Source organism: Sesamum indicum, linkage group LG10, assembly GCF_026168435.1.
Source record: "Sesamum indicum cultivar Baizhima isolate 11 linkage group LG10, ASM2616843v1, whole genome shotgun sequence".
Taxonomy (NCBI): domain Eukaryota; kingdom Viridiplantae; phylum Streptophyta; class Magnoliopsida; order Lamiales; family Pedaliaceae; genus Sesamum; species Sesamum indicum.
In genome coordinates, this window is record NC_142666.1 from 16,300,830 (window position 1) to 16,324,121 (window position 23,292).

General features: G+C 30.7%; 3 protein-coding genes across 5 annotated transcripts; 2 read left to right on the forward strand and 1 right to left on the reverse strand.

Annotated features, from left to right (window-relative positions):
• The first annotated feature begins 690 nt into the window (after window positions 1-690).
• LOC105171953 (putative disease resistance protein RGA3) lies at window positions 691-4,981 on the forward strand. The gene has a single exon (XM_011093233.3). The coding sequence runs from the start codon at window positions 835-837 to the stop codon at window positions 4,501-4,503; it is 3,669 nt and encodes a 1,222-aa protein (XP_011091535.1). The 5' UTR covers window positions 691-834; the 3' UTR covers window positions 4,504-4,981.
• A 3,210-nt stretch (window positions 4,982-8,191) lies between these two features.
• LOC105171951 (uncharacterized) lies at window positions 8,192-10,332 on the forward strand. Of its 3 annotated transcripts, none has more exons than XM_088885688.1 (2): window positions 8,192-8,514; window positions 8,608-10,332. In XM_088885688.1, the coding sequence occupies exons 1-2, from the start codon at window positions 8,460-8,462 to the stop codon at window positions 10,155-10,157; spliced, it is 1,605 nt and encodes a 534-aa protein (XP_088741814.1). In that variant the 5' UTR covers window positions 8,192-8,459; the 3' UTR covers window positions 10,158-10,332. The 3 variants fall into 3 exon arrangements, with proteins under 3 accessions (XP_088741814.1, XP_011091534.1, XP_020552858.1); XM_011093232.3 differs by having other exon boundaries at window positions 8,193-8,514; window positions 8,603-10,332; XM_020697199.2 differs by having other exon boundaries at window positions 8,193-9,575; window positions 9,676-9,845.
• A 170-nt stretch (window positions 10,333-10,502) lies between these two features.
• Window positions 10,503-15,863, reverse strand: LOC105172075 (NAD(P)-binding Rossmann-fold superfamily protein). Its single transcript, XM_011093413.3, has 4 exons — window positions 15,692-15,863; window positions 14,147-14,408; window positions 11,946-12,128; window positions 10,503-11,128 (listed from the first exon to the last, which is right to left on the reverse strand). Exons 1-4 carry the CDS (start codon window positions 15,757-15,759, stop codon window positions 10,730-10,732), a joined length of 912 nt encoding a protein of 303 aa, XP_011091715.1. The 5' UTR covers window positions 15,760-15,863; the 3' UTR covers window positions 10,503-10,729.
• Between the last annotated feature and the right edge of the window lie 7,429 nt (window positions 15,864-23,292).

Consider the following 23,292-nt stretch of genomic DNA (forward strand, 5'->3'; position numbering starts at 1 on the left):
GTATAATTAAAAAAAAAGACTGTTTATTTAAATGATGTTAATATTTTTGTGTGTGTGCACTTAGTTTTTTATAGATTTACCATAAAATTAGGAGTGCATATATAATTATACTTAAAAAATAGGGATAATTCTTCCTATGAGGTTTGATGTATTTATTGGTAGACCTCTTGCGGTTTGTTAAATTACAAGTAACCTCCTATGAAGTTTGCTTTCATACAACAAATAAGTCTCTCCATTAGTCGAAATTCACGAAATTTTTTGATATTCAAAAAATCAAAAAAAGGTCTATATGAATCCTTGATTGTTTTGTTACTGATTGTAGGTAAAATAATTTTTTTTATAACAAAATTACCTCAAACGCCTTCACTCTTTAATGCATGTGAGGAGGCATGTTTTCATTGTTATAAGAATAATTTAGTTCGAAAAAAATAGTTTGACTTGCAGTAAGTTAGTAGTCAGTCAATCGATGGTAATATTAATTTTTATTTAATTTTTTAATAATATCAGTAAATTTATTAAATTTTTAGAAATTTATTTATGATGAAAACAATCTTAAAAAATAATAAATGTAATTTTTAAATTATAAAAAAGTTACATATAATTATTCCAAATTTAAATTTAAATGGAGAAAAGTGTAATTATCCTAAAAGACATTTAACTTATCCCGGTCGAAGACTTCAGCATTTCCTTGAAGTCAATATTTAGAGTCTAAAACGGAGAATTAAGCTCATACTTTTTCATCAGTTCCTCAATTTGATCAACAATCTCTTTCTGTCTCTCTCTCCCTCTCGCACACACATATCTCAGATCAAAGCCAATACTTGATTGGGTCAAATGGAAGAAGCTGTGGTGGGAGCTGTTGTTGGAGCCAGCATCCAAATACTACTTCAAAATCTACTCTCAATTTCTGTGGAAGAGATCAATCTTTTCCGGGGTTTCGGGAAAGAGTTGAAAAGGCTGCAAGATTCCTTCCTCATGATTCAAGATTTCTTGTACGATGCGGAGATGCAGCAGGTCACCAATAAGGCTGTAAACCGCTGGCTGAAGAAGCTTGAAGCTGTGGCCTACGAGGCCGATAATGTCTTGGACGATCTCAACTATGAGGTTCTTAGCAGGAAAATGGAGAAACCAGACAAAATGAAGCAAAAGGTACATGCTTTCTTCTCACGCTCTAACCCCGTCGCTTTTCGTCGAAAGATGGCTACTAAAATTAAGAGTATCAATGATGAATTGGAACGAATTAACCAAGAGGCAACCGGGTTTGGGCTTCAAATGAGATTTGTTGGTGCACATGCTCCTACTCCTGCTGTTGATGGTAGGGAAACTGACTCGTATAATGCCGATCCGGTTGTTCTTGGAAGAGAAGATGATGTGTCAGCAATAGTGGACATGCTAATTAGCAGCCCAGCTGAGCAAGTGTTGTCTGTCCTTCCCATTGTTGGCATGGGAGGATTGGGGAAGACAACCTTAGCTAGACAAGTCTATAATAATGAAATGATAAAGGCACACTTTGAAGAACGTATATGGGTGTATGTTTCTCAGAACTTCGATGCTACCACTCTTTTCAAGAAGATTGTTGAATCATTAACAGGACAAAGCATTGAACATGGCAGTAGTAGAGAAGTTCTTTTGCAAAAGATTCAACAAAATTTGGAAGCAAAGAAGTACCTACTCGTCCTTGACGACGTTTGGAATGAAGTGATGGAGAAGTGGGATGATTTCATAAATTCCTTACTGGGAATTAGTTCACTCCGGGGCCATGGCATCATTGTTACCACGAGAAGTGATAAGGTTTCTTCAATTGTAAAAACGGTTCCAGTTCATAAATTGAAAAGCTTATCAGAAGATATTTGTTGGTCAATAATAAAAGCAAAAGCTTTTAGAGAAGGAGATATTCCACCAGAATTTGAGACCATAAGGAAGCGTATAGCAAAAAGATGCCAAGGTCTTCCATTAGCAGCCAAAGTTATGGGGGGCATGTTGCTTGACAAATCGGAGAATGAGTGGCTCTCAATTGAAGACACTTGGCTCTCAAACTTTGGGGGAGACGGAAGTACTGTCTCAAAGATATTAAAGTTGAGCTTTGATCATTTGTCGCCACCATCCCTCAAAAAGTGCTTTGCATTTTGTTCGATATTCCCCAAAGGTCTTGAAATGCGTAGGGAATATGTAATTGATCTTTGGATGGCGGATGGATTTCTTCAAGCTGATCAAGGAAATGATATGGAGACTATGGGCAACAAATTTTTTAACCTTCTTCTGCAGAATTCTTTATTACAAGTTGTGAATAGAGATGACTATGGCAATATAATATCTTGCAACATGCACGACCTTGTGCACGATCTAGCACGCTCTGTTTTAGGGTCTAAAAGCATTTGTGCAAGTGACAATGCTTCGGATGAGATCCATCAAGCTCGATACATGAGCCTCAAGTCTATCGGAGATGAATCATGTGCCATCTCAAAAGAAGAAGCAAAATATGTGAGGCTGTTACTCTTTGAAGGTAAAGTTTTTCATGACATGCTCTTGGACTTCAAATCTCTGCGTGTCTTGATTCTGAAGGGTGAAGATGTTGAAGAGCTGCCAATTTCAATTGGAAAGCTAATACATTTGAGATTTGTTGATATTTCGTACACAAGAATTGAATATTTGCCAGACCCTATTGGGAACCTCTATTATTTGCAGACACTAATCGTAGATGAAGCATATTGCAAGAAGCTGCCAAACACATTAAAGCACTTGGTTAGCTTAAGACATCTTCACATTCCAAATATAGAATTGCCTCTTGGGATTGGAAAATTAACTTCTCTTCAAACACTACCATATTTTCAAGTAGGCCATGAAAGAGGACGAACAATTATAGAGCTTGGAAGCTTGAAAAATCTCAAAGGGACTTTGGAGATTCATAATCTTGAAAAGGTATGTGATAAAGAAGATGCAAAGAGTGCACATTTATTTCAAAAGCCAAACATATTTAAGTTAAAGTTTGCATGGAGTGAATTGAGAGAAGGTGAAATAAATGATGAGGATGTGTTGGAAGGTCTCCAACCCCATCCAGATCTGAAGAGTCTAGAGATTGAGGGATTTAAAGGTAGAAACTTTCCTTTATGGATATTGAAGATGGTAGTGCATGATGATCTTGAAGGCCGGTGGATAGGACTTAATCATTTGAGGGAGATTAGTCTAACACATTGCAAAGAATGTGACGAGATCCCGATGCTAGGACACTTGCCACATCTCAAGAGGCTTTATTTGCATGATTTGCCTAATGTGAGGTCAATAGATTCTTCATTCTATGGTATTGGCAGCTATAGCACACCAAGTAGGACTAGCAAAGGAGTTCAAAGAGAGACGATTACTTTATTTCCAGTGCTTGAGAGGCTCGAGTTGTCCAAAATGCCAAACCTGACCGAATGGGTAGAAGCAGAATTGCCACCTGCTGCTGAAAGTGTACTACGTGAACTGATTGTGTTTCCTTGCCTTGAATACTTGAAGATTACAGAGTGCCGTCAATTAAGTAGCACTCCAGGTCATTTCCCATATCTTAAAAAACTGAAAATTTCTGACATGGACAGTGCCTTACCGTTGGCAAATATATGTGGGATCAAGTTAATTTCGCTTACAGAGCTCAAGATAGATAAAGTAGATGGATTGGTGAGTCTCCCAGATTGGTTATTCTACAACAATCAAAATATCTCATATTTAAGAATTAGAGATTGTCCTAACTTAATGCATCTAGTTCTGTGCTTGGGAGGTGGCAGAGCTTCTCTTAGGAGGTTTCAGATATGGAATTGTTCAAATTTGAGAGTATTACCAAATGATTTCTGGAGCCTCAGTTCTCTTGAGTTACTTTGTATATGGAATTGTCCCAATCTCAGATCAATACCATATCCTAGTGGTGAACAAACACAGGGCTTCACTAATCTTTACACTTTGCAAGTGTCGAGCTGCGAAGCGTTGACTAGTTTGCCATCTGAAATGATTGCGTCATGTGCTGCCTCGCTCAAAATGCTGCTATTGAATAGATTAAATAGTTTAACAAATTTTGCTGAGGTGATTAGCCATCTACCAAGAATGTCTCGTCTCACATACTTGGGTATTGGTGATGTTCCCAAATTCACTTATTTACCTATGGAGATTGGCTCCCTTGGCAACTTGTACCACTTAACTGTCTTGCCGTTCTCTGATTCATCGGATTTAGCTTCCTACAAGGAATTCCTTGATGTCTTGTTCCGAGAATTGAAGTCTCTTCGTACGTTATGGTTGTTCGGGCATGAGCATTGGGACTCTCTCCCGGATAGGCTTCAAAATCTCACTTCTGTTTCAGAACTAGCAATACATCGTTTCGGAATAGAATTATTCCCGGAATGGTTTGGGAAGTTGTCAGGTCTCAAGATTCTAATACTACGGAGTTGCAAAAAGTTGAAGAGTTTACCCTCTGTGACAACAATACAAAGATTAGTGATAGAGATTGAAGATTGTCCGTTGTTGGAGCAGATATGAAGTGGACTAAACATCACTTTTGGTCCCTCAATTATGCCACTCATTTAAATTCAGTCTCTCATAGTTTCCTCTCATTGGACTTAATTTCTCAAGTTTATATAGTTCATCATGTTTGATTCCTTCCGTCATTTTTGGTTTACCCTGGAAAACACTGAAGTTTGGAAGAGTATCATATTCCGTGATCTCATGATCAGTAAGTCTAAACCCCATCAATTGGTTTCATCCCACATATCCTTCCTTTTCTTTTGATATTCTTGCTTGTCTCATTAGTTTGTGCAGTTATGGTTTTCCTTTCCCTTTTTGAAAAGTCTCATTTAATTTGTTGAATGGGAATGATGGATATAGTAGAGCTGAAAAAAATATATAACTTTAGTTTTGTAAGTTAGGGGCGTTAATTTTGATCCTATTCAAATTGCATATTACAATTTATTTCTGTAACTTTAAAAATCGTGACAATTTTAGTTCTTCGATCAGAAAATTTCACGTCATTAGTCATGTCAAATTTACTCATGTCAATACATAAATTTGGGCTTTTAACAAATTTGATAACATGTAAATCCAATGTGTTCTTTTTTTTTAGGAAATAGCTTGGCAAAAAGAAAATTACAACTTGGAAAAACTTATCATATCTCCAAGTGGGGATCTTAATTTTGCCAAGTTATCTATATCTATATCTACATCTGTACTATATATAAAAGTGTGAATCTTTTATGTGCTTGTTCCTTATTGTGAAAATACATTCATACTCTTACTTAAGTAATCTTTATAATAAAAAATAAAAATTACCTATAAAATTATAAACTTCTATTAGAAGAAGACTATTTAAGAATTATAATACCTTTTTACTACATAGACAATAATAAATTTATTCTAATAAAAAAATAGACTAATCACGTTTGTACGCAATTAATTTCTTCGAAGATATTTTTAAATACTTTAACTTATTTTACTAGGTCATAATATAACTTAAAATGAATAGCATCGGAATAACACATAAAATAATAAACTTCAAAAAACCATATATACATATATATGAAAAGAATAAATATAATAAAATTTTAAATAATAATTATCAATCTTATTAAATAAGAAATTCTTTCGAAAAATTTTATATGAGTGACTTCTTACTAATTGATTTTATTTTAATATTAGTAGTAGAATATTGTTTTAAGATTATATTTTCATTTACTTTTGATTTTTTGCATAATATACAGGAGAGAAAATAATACTACTAAGTGTAACTTATGATTAAATAGAGAGATAATTACATTTACATCCTTCACTTATTGTCTTTTTACACAAATCACTTTTGTCTTTTGAAAAATTATAAAAACTATCCCTATCTGCCTTTAAAAACCAAAAATGCCCCTATTCACTAATTCAACCTTTAAAATAATTTTTCAAGATCAAAAATACCCTTGAGGAGGAAGTTTTCTTTACCTTAAGAGCGTGAAGGGAGAGAACAGTAAAAAGAAAGATTCTTTATATATGATCCATCATGAACAGTCCAGCTAAATAAGGAGTTAAAGCTACTTTTGCCACCCGCACGAGTCTCCAGGGAAAACAAGATCCTTTCTCTTGTTTTTGTGATCATTATCTTTCCTTTACAGACAAAAAATTCAAAATTCAAAATTTTACAAAATTCTATAGGAAAAAGGAGAGAATAATGATATTTTTGTAGAAACACTCTCCAACCAGAGCCCGTAAGTCAGTTAGCGATATTCTTGAAGCTTAGTAGGATTCGTCATGCTGACAAGTAAGAAACTTATTTGCAGAACATCTTACCTATTCCAGCAATCCAACTCTATGACTTGCACTCTTGAAGTGGGGGAGTAGTGATGCCCCTTAAAATTATTAGGCCTAGTCTACAAATTAGGCATGCTAGCCGGCCGGCTAAGAGCTCAATTGGTTCATCAACAGGACAAATAAAGGCTCACCACCAAGATAGTTAAAGGCCACCAACAAAATAGATAAGGGCCCACCAGCAAGGAAGAAACACCCATAAGCTTACCTGATGTTTTACTGAACTAGCAGACTCAACAAACAAGCACATTTCGGATACATCATCATAGAACTGGAAGGATATATTATCTAGCTTGCCAACACGTTTGTACACATCACCTTAGAATAATAGGTGGTTTCAGGTAAATCGGGCATAAATGAGCTGGAAAAGTTGTGAATAACTAATCCCCAGAAAATAGACAGATCTAGTAGAGTTTCGTCCAGCTCGCGTATCACAGCCAATACTTGTCCAAATCACTAACGACTTGCTGCATGTGAAAGCCAAATGAAAGAGCTTCTCAATGTCGTACGACACTCAGCAATTGACCTCATATCCAACCCTGTACAATCCTATAAATAGAGAACTTGTGCATATTTCTGTTAACACGGTTCTTGAATATCATTCTTCACTCAAATTCACTTTCTCTCATATTTTCTCTTGATTCTTGAGCTATTTCAAGCTTATAATTTTGCACTCCACATGAATATTCACCATCTTCAATATTTCATCATTATTCTCACTTTATTTCAACTTTTTCATTTTATTTCTTCATAAATCATACTGACTTAAGTATCAAATTGCTAACCTCTATTTTTTAGGGCTCGTCTTATGATAATCTTAGGATTTTCTTGAAAATCCTTCTATCCTTGTGGTGTGGTCAAATTTATGATACGCATCATACGGGACTAAAGTAATTCAAACTTATTGACCATTTTACCTTCCAAAGATTCAAAATCAGTTCACATTTTTTCAAAAAAAAAAAATGGTTAGAGGGATGAAATTGAGACAAAAACTAAAGTTTAAGAATGCTAAATGGAATGAACTTGAGGGACTAAAGAAATTCTAAACAAAAAATTAAAAGACCAAATATAACATTTACCCAAAATTAAATAATAAAAACCTAAAAGTTCAATAAGTTTGTAAATGTTTTGCTATATACAAATAAATGTGGTGAAAAGAAAACTTATTTTTCAGTTAAATAATTATAAAAATAAAAGAATTTATAATGAAAAAAGGCCAAGTTTGAATTTTAAGAATAAATTTTATAAGTTTCCTAAACATAACAATATACTGATACTATTTTAGAATTTTCTTAATTTTTTAGTAGTAGTTTCTTAATTTTTCACTTGAATTTAGCTCATGCCATTGATAAACAAGAGAAAATCTTATTTTTTTAGAAAATTAAAAAAGAATAATCTACAAATATAAGTTATTGCACTTAAACTTGTTAATTTTGAATAGCAAGTAGTATGATTTGGAAGTTGCTATAAGCCTATAGCATATTAATATAGGCCATGTTTAATTTCTTATAACTTAGTATTTATTGTATACTTATCTAATTCAATCTATTTTTTATTTTAAACTTCTTAATTTTATTATATTTTTAATCAGCTCTGAATATATATAAAAAGTAACCTTTATATTTAATAGAATAATATCATAATTGTTTGAGAGTAACCCTCATATAATACAAATTTTAGTAAGTAGAAATATATTGTATATATAGGAAAATATTTGTCAATAATAAATAAAAATAAATTAAAAATACAAAACTACTATGTCTTACCTATTAAAGATAAAAAATTTATTTTACGTAAAAGATGTTTCTTATAACACAACATATTACAAAAAATTATTTAATTTAAAAATATATATATCTAATTGTGTAGTGATTCATTTTTATTTTGCATTCCTTTTTCTTTCACTGGGAGAGTCGTTATTGCGCCAAAGAAGAGAAGAACTGCCTATGGGATGCCTGAAGTCGCTACTTCTGTTGATTCTCATTTTTTGTATCAGCTGCTCTCGTGAAGCACGCTTTATACGTAGCTAAATAGCAGAGGTAGCAGCTGATTTCTTTTTTTTTTTTTTTTTGAACAAACTGAGGCAGAGGCCGCAAACTCTTCACTCTCTTCTGATTTTGAGTTACTTCTTATTCTTCAATTCTGTGAAGAAGATGAGAGTTTCTACAATGGCTCTTATTTGTAGAAGATTTGCTGCAAAGAAGAGAGGTACTTTCACTCAGTCGCTCTCTCTTTTCTCTTCATCTTTTCATGATCTCAGCCATAATAATAATAGGCCCTTTTCTCCAACGCCCAGAATAGATTTCAGTTGTATTCATGGAGTAGATGATGCTGTTTTCTTGTTTCGTGAAATGCTCAGAATGCGCCCGCAGCCTTGTGTTGTTGAGTTTAACAAACTATTGACTTCTATTGTCAAGATGAAAAAATACTCTGTTACCCTTAATGTATTCGACGAAATGCGTCAATCGGGTGCTTCTGTAGATGAGTATACATTGAATATCGTGATTAATTGCTATTGCCTTCTCAATCGAGTAGACTTTGGATTTGCTATCTTGGGCAGCTTCTTCAAGCGCGGTTACGAGCCAAACATCATTACTTTCAACACACTCATAAAAGGGCTCTTTTTAGATGATAAGGTCATTGAGGCAGAAAAATTATTCATAAAGTTGTTGGCTCTGGGACTCTGTGAGCCTAATGAAGCTACGATTCTTACTATGGTAAATGGGCTATGCAAAGCTGGACACACTCTCACTGCCTATGATTTGCTTAGGTTATTGGAGAAGACAAGCTTCAAGCCTGATGTTCAAACTTATAACACAGTAATTAATAGTTTGTGCAAGGATCGTATGGTTGATGATGCGCTCCAGCTCCTAGCCACAATGATTGACAAGGGTATTGCACCTAACATTGTAACGTACAATTCAATGCTTCAAGGCTTGTGCAATTTCGGTAGATGGAAAGATGTGAAAGACTTAATTATTGAAATGGCGGATCACAAGATATCTCTAAATGTATTTACTTTTAATATATTGGTGGATGCATTGTGCAAGGATGGAATGGTCAAAGAGGCTAAGGATGTTTTTGAAATTATGATGCAAAAAAACGTTCCTCCTAATTCTGTCACATGTAATGCGATGATAGATGGATATAGCTTGGTTGGGCAAATTGATAAAGCAAGAAAACTACTTGACTCCATGTCAGGTAGGGGCTTGAAGCCTTCTATCATCAACTATGGTCGCTTGATCAATGGATATTGCAAGAATGAAAAGGTAGAGGAAGCTTGGCGGCTTTTCCTTGAAGTTCCTCAGAAAGGATTAGATCATAACGTAGTTACCTATAACATCATGCTACATGGATTATTTGGTGCAGGTAGATTTGCTGAAGGATTGAAGCTTTTCAAAGATATGCAAGCTCAACAAGTCATTCCTAATTTAGTGACTTACAATACCTTGTTGAATGGCTTGTGCATGAGCAAGCAGTTTGCTGATGCATTTTCAATTCTACACGTAATGGAAGACCAAGGTGTTAATCCTAATATAGTCACATACAGCGTACTCATCCATGGATTATGCAAGGATGGAAAACTTGAGACTGCGAGAAATCTCTTCAATGGTCTTCCCTCAAAAGGGTTGCAACCAAATGTGCAAATATATACAATCATTATTCGTTCACTTTGTCAAGAAGGACTTGTAGACGAGGCAAAATTTCTTCTTAGAGAAATGGAAAAAAGTGGTTGTGCACCCAGTAGTTTGATATACGAAGTTATAATCAAAGGGTTGCTTACAAGGAATGAGCTTTCTGAGGCAAAGACATTCTTGGATGAAATGTGTATACGAGGACTCTCTACTTAATTCTACTGAAGCAACCAATATCAATCTTGGTGCTGTTGCTCGTTAGAAAGAGTTGCATCTCATTGCTTGTTATATTATTTTTTTTGCCCTATGCAAGTGTATTTAATTAAAACGACACACTTTCTGGATCTCAAATTGCTTATATTCATTATGTAGCATTACAATTTTTTTTTTATTTTTTTATGTGCACTATAATTCAAATTGTTCATGACACACTATTTTACTTATATTTTTAATTTTCAGTTCATATTTATTTTTATTATATTACCAAAAATGCAAGTAGTGTGTCATCTCATTTCCATAACTATGAATTATATCATATAAATTTAAATTTGCAAATTCAACTTTAATGTCTATAATATGCCATCATTTGATATCCTTTCTCCAATGCTCCTTTTAAATTCAAATCCATCGATCCAAACGTAATCTAAAACTATACCCCAAAGCAGGTACGGATTTAATCTCATTTCATTGCAAATTAAATGAGATTGTCATATTCACTACACCACCATCGAAAACACAACACAAAATACTAAAAAAAAAAACAAAAAAAAGGAATATAAAAACTTTAATTACAATTTTGAATAGAAGGCATTGCTAGATCCTACTACGTAGAACTTCCCGGTGGAGAGCTCCTCAGCCGGAAGCAACACCAGGCGGGCACCGACGGTAGCGGCAGCATCGGCGGTGTGGTTGCCCTTGCCGCCAGTCATGGAGGTTTGAGTGAAGCCAGGGCAGAAACAATTAACAGTGAGGCCATGAGTTTTGAAACGTCTGGCCAAAACCCTAGAGTAAGCATTTAGGGCCAATTTAGAGACAGCATAATCAGTCCAGACATGGGGCCATCCTTGGCTTTTCCATGTCCCGTTCTTCACATTTTCAAGAAATAAATTCACCATCCCCTCTATTTGCTCTTCTGACAGGTTTTCTTCATCAAGAAGCATTTCTTTTAATTTAGGGTTCTTCAGCTTCTGCAAAATTTGTCCACATGAATCTACCATCATTATCTATATATATATATATATATGTATATGGATTCTTGCATGTTTAACCTTTAAATTTGTAGTTGGTTGTTTGATTTGTAAGCTGACAGTACAGAAAAAAGATAGATTATTCCCTATATTATATATCATTACGATTTAAAAATTATGACAAATTAGTACAGTTAATCTGACATTTGTCATAGTTTTACCAATGGCCAAAGCATTTCACTTGCAAAAACAATTGTTATTAGCTATTATGCGGCCACTACAAAAAAATTACTATTAGTTGCAATATTAATAGTTATGGTTAAAACCCATGGTGAACAAATATTATTAACCAGGGTTAAATAAAATAGATGCAAAAAAATTTTTATCATGAAAAAATTATTTGTTGCAGCTAAGAGCCATGGTAAAAACATTTGTCATGACTTTTAGTCATCACAAATATTTTAACCACCCAAACAAAAACCACAGCTAACAGCCATTGCATAATTGTGGTCGACTATTTGGTACGATTAGATTTATTATTAATTATGAATATTAACTACAATTAAATATTATATTTTTTATAATAGACCATAATTAATTTTATATTATTATGATAATTAACCATAAACAAAAACAACATTTCTTCTAAGTATTTAGTCATCGAGTATAAACTCAATATGGGCTTTTGGATTATTAGTATTATTTTTAACATAATAACGTGAAAGATTTCAACATTGCATATATGATATGAATATTACTTAATATATATATATGTAATATCAAATGAATTAATTAATTATGAAATTAATGTACTTACATTTAATAATCCAAGCCTTGAGCTAATATTAAGAATTCGAGCGCCGGTAGATGAGCGGCGGAACAGCGGCAACAGCGCCTCAGTCAGCATTTTTGGGCCGTAGAAGTTGGTTCTGATCACCGTCTCCGCCTCCGCCACCGAATTCTCATGTATCTCATTAAATGATACGGCCGCGTTGTTTATCTATCAAAATCATATAAATTTAATTAATTAACAAACTAATTGAGAAAACAAAAATAGATGGTAGTTTTAAAATTATACTTAATTTCTTTTGAAATATTTAAATTTTTTAGGGTTAATTATACTTAAACCCCTTTAAAAATGTAAAATTACACTTTTTTTTTTAAAAAAAAAAGTTAAAATTATACTTATATTTCTTCCAAAAATTCTCTATTTATACCTATCCTCCTTCCATTAAGATTTGGAGAGAAAACATTGACCCTCAGTAATTACATAATTAAAATTAAAATTTCCAAATAAATATATATTACAACATTGTACCTAGTTATAAAAGCAGTTGAGTTAACTTACCAAAAACTGAATTTTTATGATTGGTGTAGAAAAATATAAAGTTATAAATCTGTTTATTCTATTTTTCATTATTATTTCTGCCTGTGTATTTAATTTTATAATTATTCTATGATGTTCTCAGAACGTTTTTCACACACACATATATATATATATATATATATTGACTCGAAATATAATTTGAAAATGAAACTTTGGTCCATCACGAGAACTATTAATTGACTCTCAATTATTAACCATTGTTGGTTCGGATCATCCATATTTTTAATCCATGATTAATTGTTTAATTAACTGAAAAGTTAAAGATAATATTCGTTGTTTGCTAATTAATTAATTTGAAGGGTTAGATCCACATTAGATCCACAATTGATCGACCACTGATTAATATTAATAAAATAATTAAAAAATACAAAATATGCAATATAATAATATTCCACTAATGAATTGTTCTATTATTGTCTTTTTTAAAACAGACAAATAGATTAATTAACATAATTAATTAACCATATACTGAATTATTTATATTTAATTAACTCGTCATTAATATCTAATTGATTTAGAGACTTCCATTTAATTATTTTTGTATGATTGGAACTTTTGTTTGTTATGAGATTTCAAATTGCATTTTCCAAAATTTTGTGTATGATTGTTATGTGTTTGGTTTTGAAGTATAATATATATATATATATATATATATACATATATATATTTTATCTCCGACCAAAATTTTTAATATCCAATTTGGTGTTGTCAATTTTAATTTGTTGATATCGTACTCTACAATTTTGTTGACTTTTATTTTATTTTATTTTAAGAAAAAACAACAAAAGTTAGAAGATAAAAGTTTTCTTCAAATCAAATTTATTACTAAAATAAAATTAATTATTTCAAAGTTTAATTTGGAGTAAATCTAACAGGTCAGTCCTAATTTAGGGACCGTGTTATTTTTGGTTTTGTATGAATTGTTTTTTGCAATTTAATTTTTTTAATTTTAAAATTTTGATAATTTTAATCCTTTATTTTGGTCAAAATATTGCATGTGAGTTGAATATAATCCAATTAAATTATAATTTTACTCTTGTAATTATGAAATTGGCATTTTTTATCCTGTACGAATTGATTTTACAGTAATATCTTATTAGAAAAGTTAATAATTTTCATAAGTTTAAAGTAATATATATATATATAGTACTGCTTCACGTAATAAATATCTTATATATATGTAAATCAGACTTTTATTATTATTATAAATATGTCACTAATTATCTCAATAATTAATAATTTGGAGACCATATATGTCAATAATTACTAAGAGTTGTATTTTTAAAAGGCATCATGATAGCAAAAACAATATATATATATATATATATATCTAGCGAGTATATATCATTTAATGCATATATTTTTTAAAATGAAGCAATTTACCTCGTTATACAGGGAGGTAAATTGCTTCATTTTAAAAAATATAGAGAGGTAAATTGTTACATTTTAAAAAATAGATGGTGGTAAATCGCTATTTGTTTTTTCATAAAGGGGTAATTTCCTCATTTGCGACATCACAAGGGGTTGCTTGCATTTTTTTCATTTTTAAATCATACTCTAAATAGCAAATATATATATATATATAATAAATTAATAATCAATTAATGAAGCCACAAAAGTAATTTACTCACTAATATATCCACCACTCCAAAAGCCTCTTGAAACCATGCAGCAAATGTGTTGATGGAATTAGGATTGGCAACATCCAGCTGAAAGAAATGAACATTCTGCAGCCCTTCCCTCCTCAATGATTCAGCTGCTTCCACACCCCTGCCGGTGTCCCTGGCCGTCAGCACCACCGTCACCCCTTCCTCCGCCAGCCGTCTAACGAGCGCAAACCCGATGCCCTTGTTCGCTCCGGTAACTATCGCTACTGTCTCCTTCGACCACCATCTGCACATCATTAATCTTCTTACATGTCATATTCTATCACCATGACATAGATAGAAATAACATCTGTCTGACCAAACCAAACCAATCACTGTACATCAATTACAGGACAAGTGTATTGCACTTGTCATATGATTGATTCAAATTTGACCGAGTTGGGTCCGAACAAGAATTTTTCAATTACACAGACAATCCTTAAAATCTGGATAACTACAGGAAGACCCTTTAAATTTTTAAAAATATAGTGACAGTCCTTGTATTTGTTTCTTACACTACATATTCCCCTCTAATTATTTAGTACTTGGGAGAATATTGGTATGTAACATATAAACAAAAGGACTAAAGTATAATTTTTTTTAAATTAAGGATTTCATTAAAATAAATACTAAACCTCAAGAAATGTCAAGTATTTATACCTTTGATAAAACTCATTATGCGATCACAAAATCACAACTACTTAGTGTACATTATTCTACTGCGTAATGATCAGTGTATTTATCTCTCTTGACTTGTAATATTAACATCGGATTGAATTTTTTATTTTAAATTATATTATATCTTTTATTTTATTTAATATATGCACATTATGTATATAAAGATTTTATTATTGATTTTATTTAGAATAATATATTTTATACATGTGACACCCATATATACGTATATATTAAATGAAATTGAATACGCAATGAGAATGAAAAATTCCAAATTAACTTAATACACTCTAAGACTTATTTCATATCATACAAAAATGGGAAAAATGCAAACAATTCTCTGTGTTATTATAAATAAGAAAATTATCCTATATGAAAAAAAATAGCAATTCAGTTACGTGTATTTTTTAAAATGAAGTAATTTACCTCATTAAATTGCTTCATTTTAAAAAAATCACAAAATAATAAATAGTTTTTTTATATACATATATAAGGAGATAATTTGCTCGTTTACAGTATCAGACGAGTAAATTGCATTAAACCCTACAAAAAACAAATCCGTCACGCCGCAACTAACATTAAAATTTTGTCCCTCAATTTCCTCTTCCATGACATAGAAATTCAAGTTTGGAAGGAAAAAGACACCAAACTAACTTCACACACATCTGATAATACTCGAACCAACAAACCGTGTTGTACAACTATCTTTCTTGCGCAAATGTGCGTAAATAAACACGGCCCAGAACCTAAAACCTTTGTCGGAACTAATTATTCCGCAGAATTATATATGAAAGAGAGATCGAAGGGAAGAATATATGAAGGAAGATAATTAAAAGAGAATATATATATATATACCTTGATGATATAGGATGGGAAGGAGCAAGAAGAATGGTGTCTGGTGGTGGGAGTTGATGATACGACATTTTTCTCGCAGGATATCACAAGAAACTGATGCTGGACAATTAGTGTGATGGAGGAGACACAGACAGCCCACAAATTTATACATAAGGGATAACGTCATTGTAATATTAAATATGTATGGGAAGACCAGTTTGAATAGTTTGAAATTTATTATATATGATTTCCGGCGTGGACTCTGTCTCTGCCTAACCCCCACCCCCCTCCCAACACAAATATAAATATAAAATAAAGATATGAGTGATGGATGGTTTTGGCCATGTGAAACGGATTTAATGTAATTTACCTCGTGTGATATTATAAATGAGTAAATTCTTTTTTTGTAATAAAAAAAATAGTAATTTATCTATTTGTGATTTTTAAAATGAAGCAATTTATTCCTTAGATAAAGAGGTAAATTGCTTCATAAAAAATATAGAGGGATAAATTGTTGTATTTTAAAAAATATAATTTTTTGACATTTTGCATTTTTTGTTCTTCCATGCCGAATTTTGCCAAGGGGTCGGAATACATTATGTGCCCTTTTCGATTTTTATATTTTTATCCTTTATCTCTAGGGGTTGCAAAAGAGTCTTTGAATTTCTTTATATTTCACAATGAATAAATCATGTGCCAAGTTATGCTTTTTTAAATTTTCATCCATGTTGTCGAAAGTGAACCAATCAGAACAAAAGGCTCAATTTAAATGAATCATGTGAGACGCACATAATTTATTCTGGTGATTTTTGCAAAAAAGTTATGCAATTGAAGGATCAAAATTGCGAAATGTCAAAAAGTTACAAAGATTTTTTTACAATTTTAAAAAGATAAAGAATAGAATGCTAAAGTGCCAAAATTATAGGACCAAAAATATACTTAAGCCTATTTAGTGATGGACAAAATTAATGAATTTTATAGTTTTATTACTCCTTTGTTTTATGAAAATTATCATTACCAAAATGTAGTGACAAAAGGTTGTGCACTAAGGAGTTGCTAAAATGACCCTTTCAATATATATATATATATATATATATATATATAAGAATTAGTGCTTTATATAATAATAATAATTATTTATTACGTATTTGTATTTTTACTAAATTATTGTTATAAATATATCTATTAATTATTTATACTGATAATTTTGTTTATGATTTTTGTCAGTTAATATTTTGTTACTAATATTATATTTTTGGTGCAGTTAATATGAAGATTTATAAAATGCCCCACTTTTGTTGGTGCAGCTGAACGTAGCATTAGATGTAGGTGTTAGACCTCTTCCAAGGGAAATTAAAGTTCTCATTTAATTTAATTATCTTGATTTGAAAAAAATATTATTATTGCTATTTGGTCCCTGAATGATTTCAATATTTCCTATGTATTATCAAAGGATAATTTTACTTTTTGTTCCCTTAAGCTAATCGCTAAATTATTTTGGTCCTTAAATTTTTTTTAAGAATGATAAAAGTTAATTAATCCTGACCGTTAGTTGATCGAAAAAATTCCATATTAGTTCAGACAATCAACTAACAGTCGGGACTAATTCTGATCGTTTTAAGAATGTTCAGGGATCAGAATTAATAAAACATTGAAACATGAGATACCAAAAGTGATCTAATGACTAATAGGAGACGAAAAGTAAAATTATCCCATTTTACGAACAATGAATAATTATATTTTGTGCAGTTAAAATATGTGTTTTTTTTTAGGGTTCTTTTCAAATATTTTGAGATATTTGATCAAATAAATTAATTATTACATTCTTAATGTAGAATATACATATTTTTAGGACTTTATTTATTCTTTTTTTTATGTTAATATTAATTAGTTCCTTCATGTTTATTTTTTAGGATTTTCGGGAAGTCAACTGATCTTTATCATGTTAAGAATTTAGATTTGACAATAATGACATATTTTTATATAATTATATAAGTACATCTATAAAATATTTATGTGTATATATTCGCGTAAAATATTTGCATTATTTGATTGTTGACGTTGATTAGATTAATTAAAATATGATCGTATTTAATTTTTAATTCTACGCGTTACACGTTGGAGCAGCTAATAAGTTCAAATATAATTATACAGGATGTTCCAACCATTCTTATACTATGATCGATTCTTTTATTTATTAATATTCAATTTTTTAGAATTAATTTATGTTTATTGTTTTATCCATAATTAGAAATAATTACGTGAACTGAGTATATCTTACGATCAATTGATAAAATTCAAAAAGAGAGTTCGACTTGGGTTGCGAGTCTCAGCGGCTCCAGTATAAATAGAGAACCCACGAACTCAATTGCGACGTAAATTGCTATATTCCCTCTTGTCACATAGAAAATATATATAAAGGTTTAAATATATTCTTGGTTCTGTAATTTTGGCACTTTAGCATATTTATCCTTTTATTTTTTTAGGGTAGACAATCCTGTAACTTTTTGACGTTTTGTGATTTTGATCCTTATGATGTCAGATTTTGTAAAACGAATAAATCATATGCACCTAGCGATTTTGACATTTTTATTCCTTATTTTTTTAAGAATTGCAAAAAAGTCCTGTAATTTTTTGATATTTCGTAATTTTGGTCCTTACGATACTGAATTTTGCATAAGTTGCAGGAATCATTATACGTATGTGAGTAATTAAGTTTTAAGGGTGATAATTTAAAGATAATTATATTGTAACAATAGGAAATTTGTGAAAATCGTCATTGTAACGAATGAACAATTATTAAAGTCCCACAAATACTATCAACATTATTATTCAATAATTTGTTGTTATTATTTTTCTTTATTCCTCCTTTGTACTGGAGGATAGATGAGGTTACAACTAAACCAACTAAGGGTGTGAATATTTCTTTTTTTTTTTTTTTAGGGATAATTACTCTGTTTCCTCGTGAAGTTTCATGTAATTATACATAAATTTTTTATTTAAAAAATTATATTTAGTACACCTGGTGTTTGTTTCATTTCAATAAATAAATCTACAGATAATTCGCTCCTCTCCAATAAGGTTGGTGTAATTAGACATAGATCCTTTGTGGTTTGAGAAATTACACCTTGAACTCCTAAAGTTTGCTTCCGTCTAACAAATAAATCATTTCATTTGTTAAAATTCACTGAACTTTCTTATATTGATAAAAAAAAGTTATGAATAAAAATTGATATTTACCCTTGATGGACTTATATATTGTAGGTCAAACAATATTTTTCCGACTAAACTACCCTAACAACAATGACGATATACCTTCTTACATGCATTAATACGTAAAGACATAAAAGGATAATTTAATCTTAAAATATTTATTTAACCCGCAATGAATCAGTAATAAGTCAATCAAGGGGTAAATATACATTTCTTTCGACTTCTTTTATTAATATCAACAAATTCGGTGAATTTTATCTAAATGAAGAACTTATTTGTCAGACGAAAGCATACCTCAAGGGCACTAGATGTAATTTTCCAAACGACAGGGGGTCATGTGTAATTACACCAAACCTCAGGAAAGAGGAGTGTAATTATCCCATAAACCATCTCTCAGTAAAATTCACAAAATTTGCTAACACCATTCAAAAAAGTTGAATAAACATTCATATTTACTCCCAATGGACTTACAAAATTATTGTAGGTCAAATAAACCTTTTTTGACCAAACTACTCTTATATGGGTGAAAACATATCTACTCACATGCATTAACGTTTGAAGATGTATAAGAGCGGTTCGGTCATGAAAGATTCATTAAACGTATAATAAGTCAGTAATAAGTCAATCGAGAACAAGTATGAATTTTCATTTAATTTTTTGACCAATATTAGCAAATCCAGTGATCTTTTTACTAATATATGGATCTATTTATTAGATAAAAACAAACATCAGAATTTTTAAATAAAAGAGGGTCTATCTATAATTACACAAAACTATTCATAAGAGGACAACATAATTAACCCTTTTCTTTTTTTAATAAATTAAGTATATCTAGACATCACTTTTTGGTAAAGTTAGGATAATAAAATATAAATGCAATTCTAGGAATTAAATTAACTAGGTTCATCAACAACTTTTCATACCCATGTTGGTAATTAATTAATTAGTGGTGTTAATTAATGCTTTACATTATCCAATGAATGTGCTCAAAAGTTTAGACAAATACTTTATTCTTATCATTAATCAAACAATTAATTAATATTAATTATCCCTAGATCTCTTTCTCCAATTTTAAATAAATTACAAATTTTCCATGTCAAATTAGGTCCGGTCCACTATTATAACTACTTCTCCCGTCCAATAAAAAATCGATTATTCATATTGGGACCACAAATTTATGTTTATATATATATATATATGACAACTTAAAAATAAATAAATAAAATACTAAGTTAGAAGCACGCGAACTTGAAACCAAAACCCTAACCCTTTTAGGGTAATTTTTATTTCGTTTTAGACTATGCTTAGCTAAATTTAAGGTAGGGACCACAGTTTTCAAATGAATTTCGAGTTTCAAAAAATTAAAAATATTTAATAAAGTATAGAAAAAAGAGTTTGATATTCTTACATAGTGCAAAGCATATACGCCGGACCTATATTATGTGCGCAAAATTCCACAATGATTTTAGGGTTTTTTATATGTTGATCGAGCAAGAAAAGCATTAGATTATATAGGACTTGACATATCAGCATGATATAAATTACACTGTTAAATGTAATAAAATATAAATTGTTTAATATTTGAAATAATTATATTTGTAACTCCTGATTTATGGCGTGTTCACACAAATTATTCCTACTTTCTGTATAATAACATTGACCACCCCCGATAGCTAAAAAGTAGAGGTAGTTTGTGTAATGATTTTGATATTTTCTTGGGGTTCTATGCGTGATTTTTCATAAAAACAATAGTAGTTTGTATAAAAAATTGTTGATATTTCTAGTGAATATACGTATAATTATTCAAAAGACATGAGAGATTTGTGTAACAAACGAAAGCTAGGGGGTGTAAATATAATTATACCTAACATTCTGAAACTCTCTGATCTAGAGTTAAGTTAATATTTTGGGAAAATTACAACGAATTCCTCTAAAAAATTTATCATAATTACAAATACCCTCTTATTGTTTGAAATACTATAAACCCCCTACCCGAAATTACAAATACCCTAACTAATATTTTCTTACAATGAGTTGTCATAAAAATAAAAAATATTTTATAATTAAGACAAATTTTAAAAAAATTCGTTGTAATCTACCCAAATATTTTTTAGCCTTCATAACAATGGCAAAGGTAAAGTTAGGGTTGGGGGGAATCTCTTGTTTGCTTTTCATAAATTGGGACAGACTTTTTCACAGGTTCAATGCTGCAAAATAGTACAATCTCAAAGGCTGTCAAGTCATATTACATGATTAAACTATGACACACCAAACAGGGTGCATGCATATACACATAACAACTTGTATTATTTTCTGAAAACAAATGGAAAGTTGATTAGATGCACATGAATTTTTTTCCATCACATGCCCACAGTCCAGATATATTTATTGCAACATCAATGGTAAAATATTGTGCATGCTTCTAAATTCTTATAATTTATATTATACTACTCAAGTTTATGCAATTCTAATTATTAATATATAATACGTACGTACATAGATCCCGCCTAATTAAGTTGAACGTCGTCTCAAATTTTCTTCTTACATATTTGGTCGGAAAATTTTCTCACGTGTATATGAGCATTGAATTAGTCATCGTACGAGCTACAGCTACTTTTCTAATCAATACGACTCTTAGTTCGTATTCTATATATAAGTTTAAGTATGCTCGAAATCTTGCATTACATTAACTGGCACGTATATTAGTACAATAAAATTTATTTGAATTGACTAATTATGGTATGAATACGCGATCTATTTTAAATGATCTACGTTATGACATTTATTTTTTAGACAGCAAGGCAAATATATATGACAAGAATTAAAATTATTTCATAAATATGTTCGTATATATATGCATATTGGTGACAAAATTATGGGACTAAATTTACATTTTCCCAAAATTCGCACTTTGTCATATATGATTATCTTTTTGTTGATTTTTCTGTCCAAAGAAAATTGTATGTTGTGTATATGTGAAAAAATACGCACCACATAACTTTTCAATATCACATATCCACTGCATGTGGTGATTTTTCGATAAAAAATTTAGTTGAAAAATAGTTATAAATGACAAAGTGTAAAATTTCGTAAAGTTGATATGGTAAATTGACACAAAGAAAAGTTTAGATTCCAAAATATAAAAATAGCCATAGTTCATATGGCAAAATATAATAAAACTTAATACTTTTTTATTATTCTTGTTCAGTTAATAGTATACTATTCATTACATCATCCAATTCATATAAATTCAAAGGCAGATTTTTTATATCAATAACTCAAACCGGCGAATGCATTCAAATAAGATAAAGAAAAAAATAAATTATTATAAAAGTAGACATACACCCACCCATATTCATAGAACTAGTTGTGATGAGGCAAACCCAACCCAGGAGACAGTCCAATGACTTGAGTTCAAACCTAGATGGGTAGGTGAGTATATTGGGTGTGTGCATTAAGTAAAAGAATAACAGACTTTTTAATTGTGAGGGTCCAACATTATCAATCCAACAAGACGTCACTCGTCTTAACAATATCTTATTATTAGTAAGAATTTGTTATTTAGTTTATGTAACATGGACGATTTCTGGCCTTATTTTCATGAATTATTAAATTTTGAGTAAATTACATTTCGTCATTCGAATTATACCCGATTTTACATTTCACCATCGAAAAAATTTTTTGTGTCAACTTACTATCTCAACTTTGCAAAATTTGCACTTTGTCATATATGATCGTCTTTTTATTAATTTTTTTGCCGGAAAGACATTGTGCACATCACATATCCCTTAAAAATCACATGTGCACTGTATGTGATGCTTTTCCAATAAAAATTTTGGTTAATAAAACAGTTATAAATGACAAAGTACAATATTTTATAAAGTTGAAATAGTAAATTAACACACAAAAAAATATCAAAAATATAAATATAATCATAATTCGAATAACAAAATATAATTAACTCTTAAAATTTTAAAATATTGAATTATTATTTGAGTAGCAATTGGATTAGAGTATGAAAGGGGTGGGCCACCTGAAAAGGGAAAAAGGAATAGTTATGTTGAAGGTGATGAGTCTGTGAAGAACAGTGAGACAATAATAGAGCAAACATGTCAGAGAGTACTCCATTATGAACTGCCAAACACCACTCTCAATTGATCATCAATCAATCTCCACCACCTAACCCCAGAAACTAAAACCCGTTCTTAAAATTTTAACTCGAATCAAGTTTGGTTGTACCAAATCAAAAATAAATGTGATATACTTTTTATGTAATTGGTCACTATCTTCTAACTGTACGCTCAATCACACAATAAGTATATTACACTTACCATATAATTAATTTAAATTTAGTTGAATCAAATTCGAGTTAAAATTTCCCTTTCTTTTCCGACTTGTTCATTGTTGGA

Bases quoted from the DNA above. Each gene is read 5' to 3' on its own strand.
- LOC105171953 (XM_011093233.3), top strand. From the start codon at position 835: ATGGAAGAAGCTGTGGTGGGAGCTGTTGTTGGAGCCAGCATCCAAATA.
- LOC105171951 (XM_088885688.1), top strand. From the start codon at position 8,460: ATGAGAGTTTCTACAATGGCTCTTATTTGTAGAAGATTTGCTGCAAAG. The intron at 8,515-8,607 runs GTACTTTCACTC...CGCCCAGAATAG, and splicing joins ATTTGCTGCAAAGAAGAGAG to ATTTCAGTTGTATTCATGGA.
- LOC105172075 (XM_011093413.3), bottom strand. From the start codon at position 15,759: ATGTCGTATCATCAACTCCCACCACCAGACACCATTCTTCTTGCTCCT. The intron at 14,409-15,691 runs GTATATATATAT...AATGATGTGCAG, and splicing joins TCCCATCCTATATCATCAAG to ATGGTGGTCGAAGGAGACAG. The intron at 11,129-11,945 runs GTAAGTACATTA...CAAATTTTGCAG, and splicing joins CAAGGCTTGGATTATTAAAT to AAGCTGAAGAACCCTAAATT.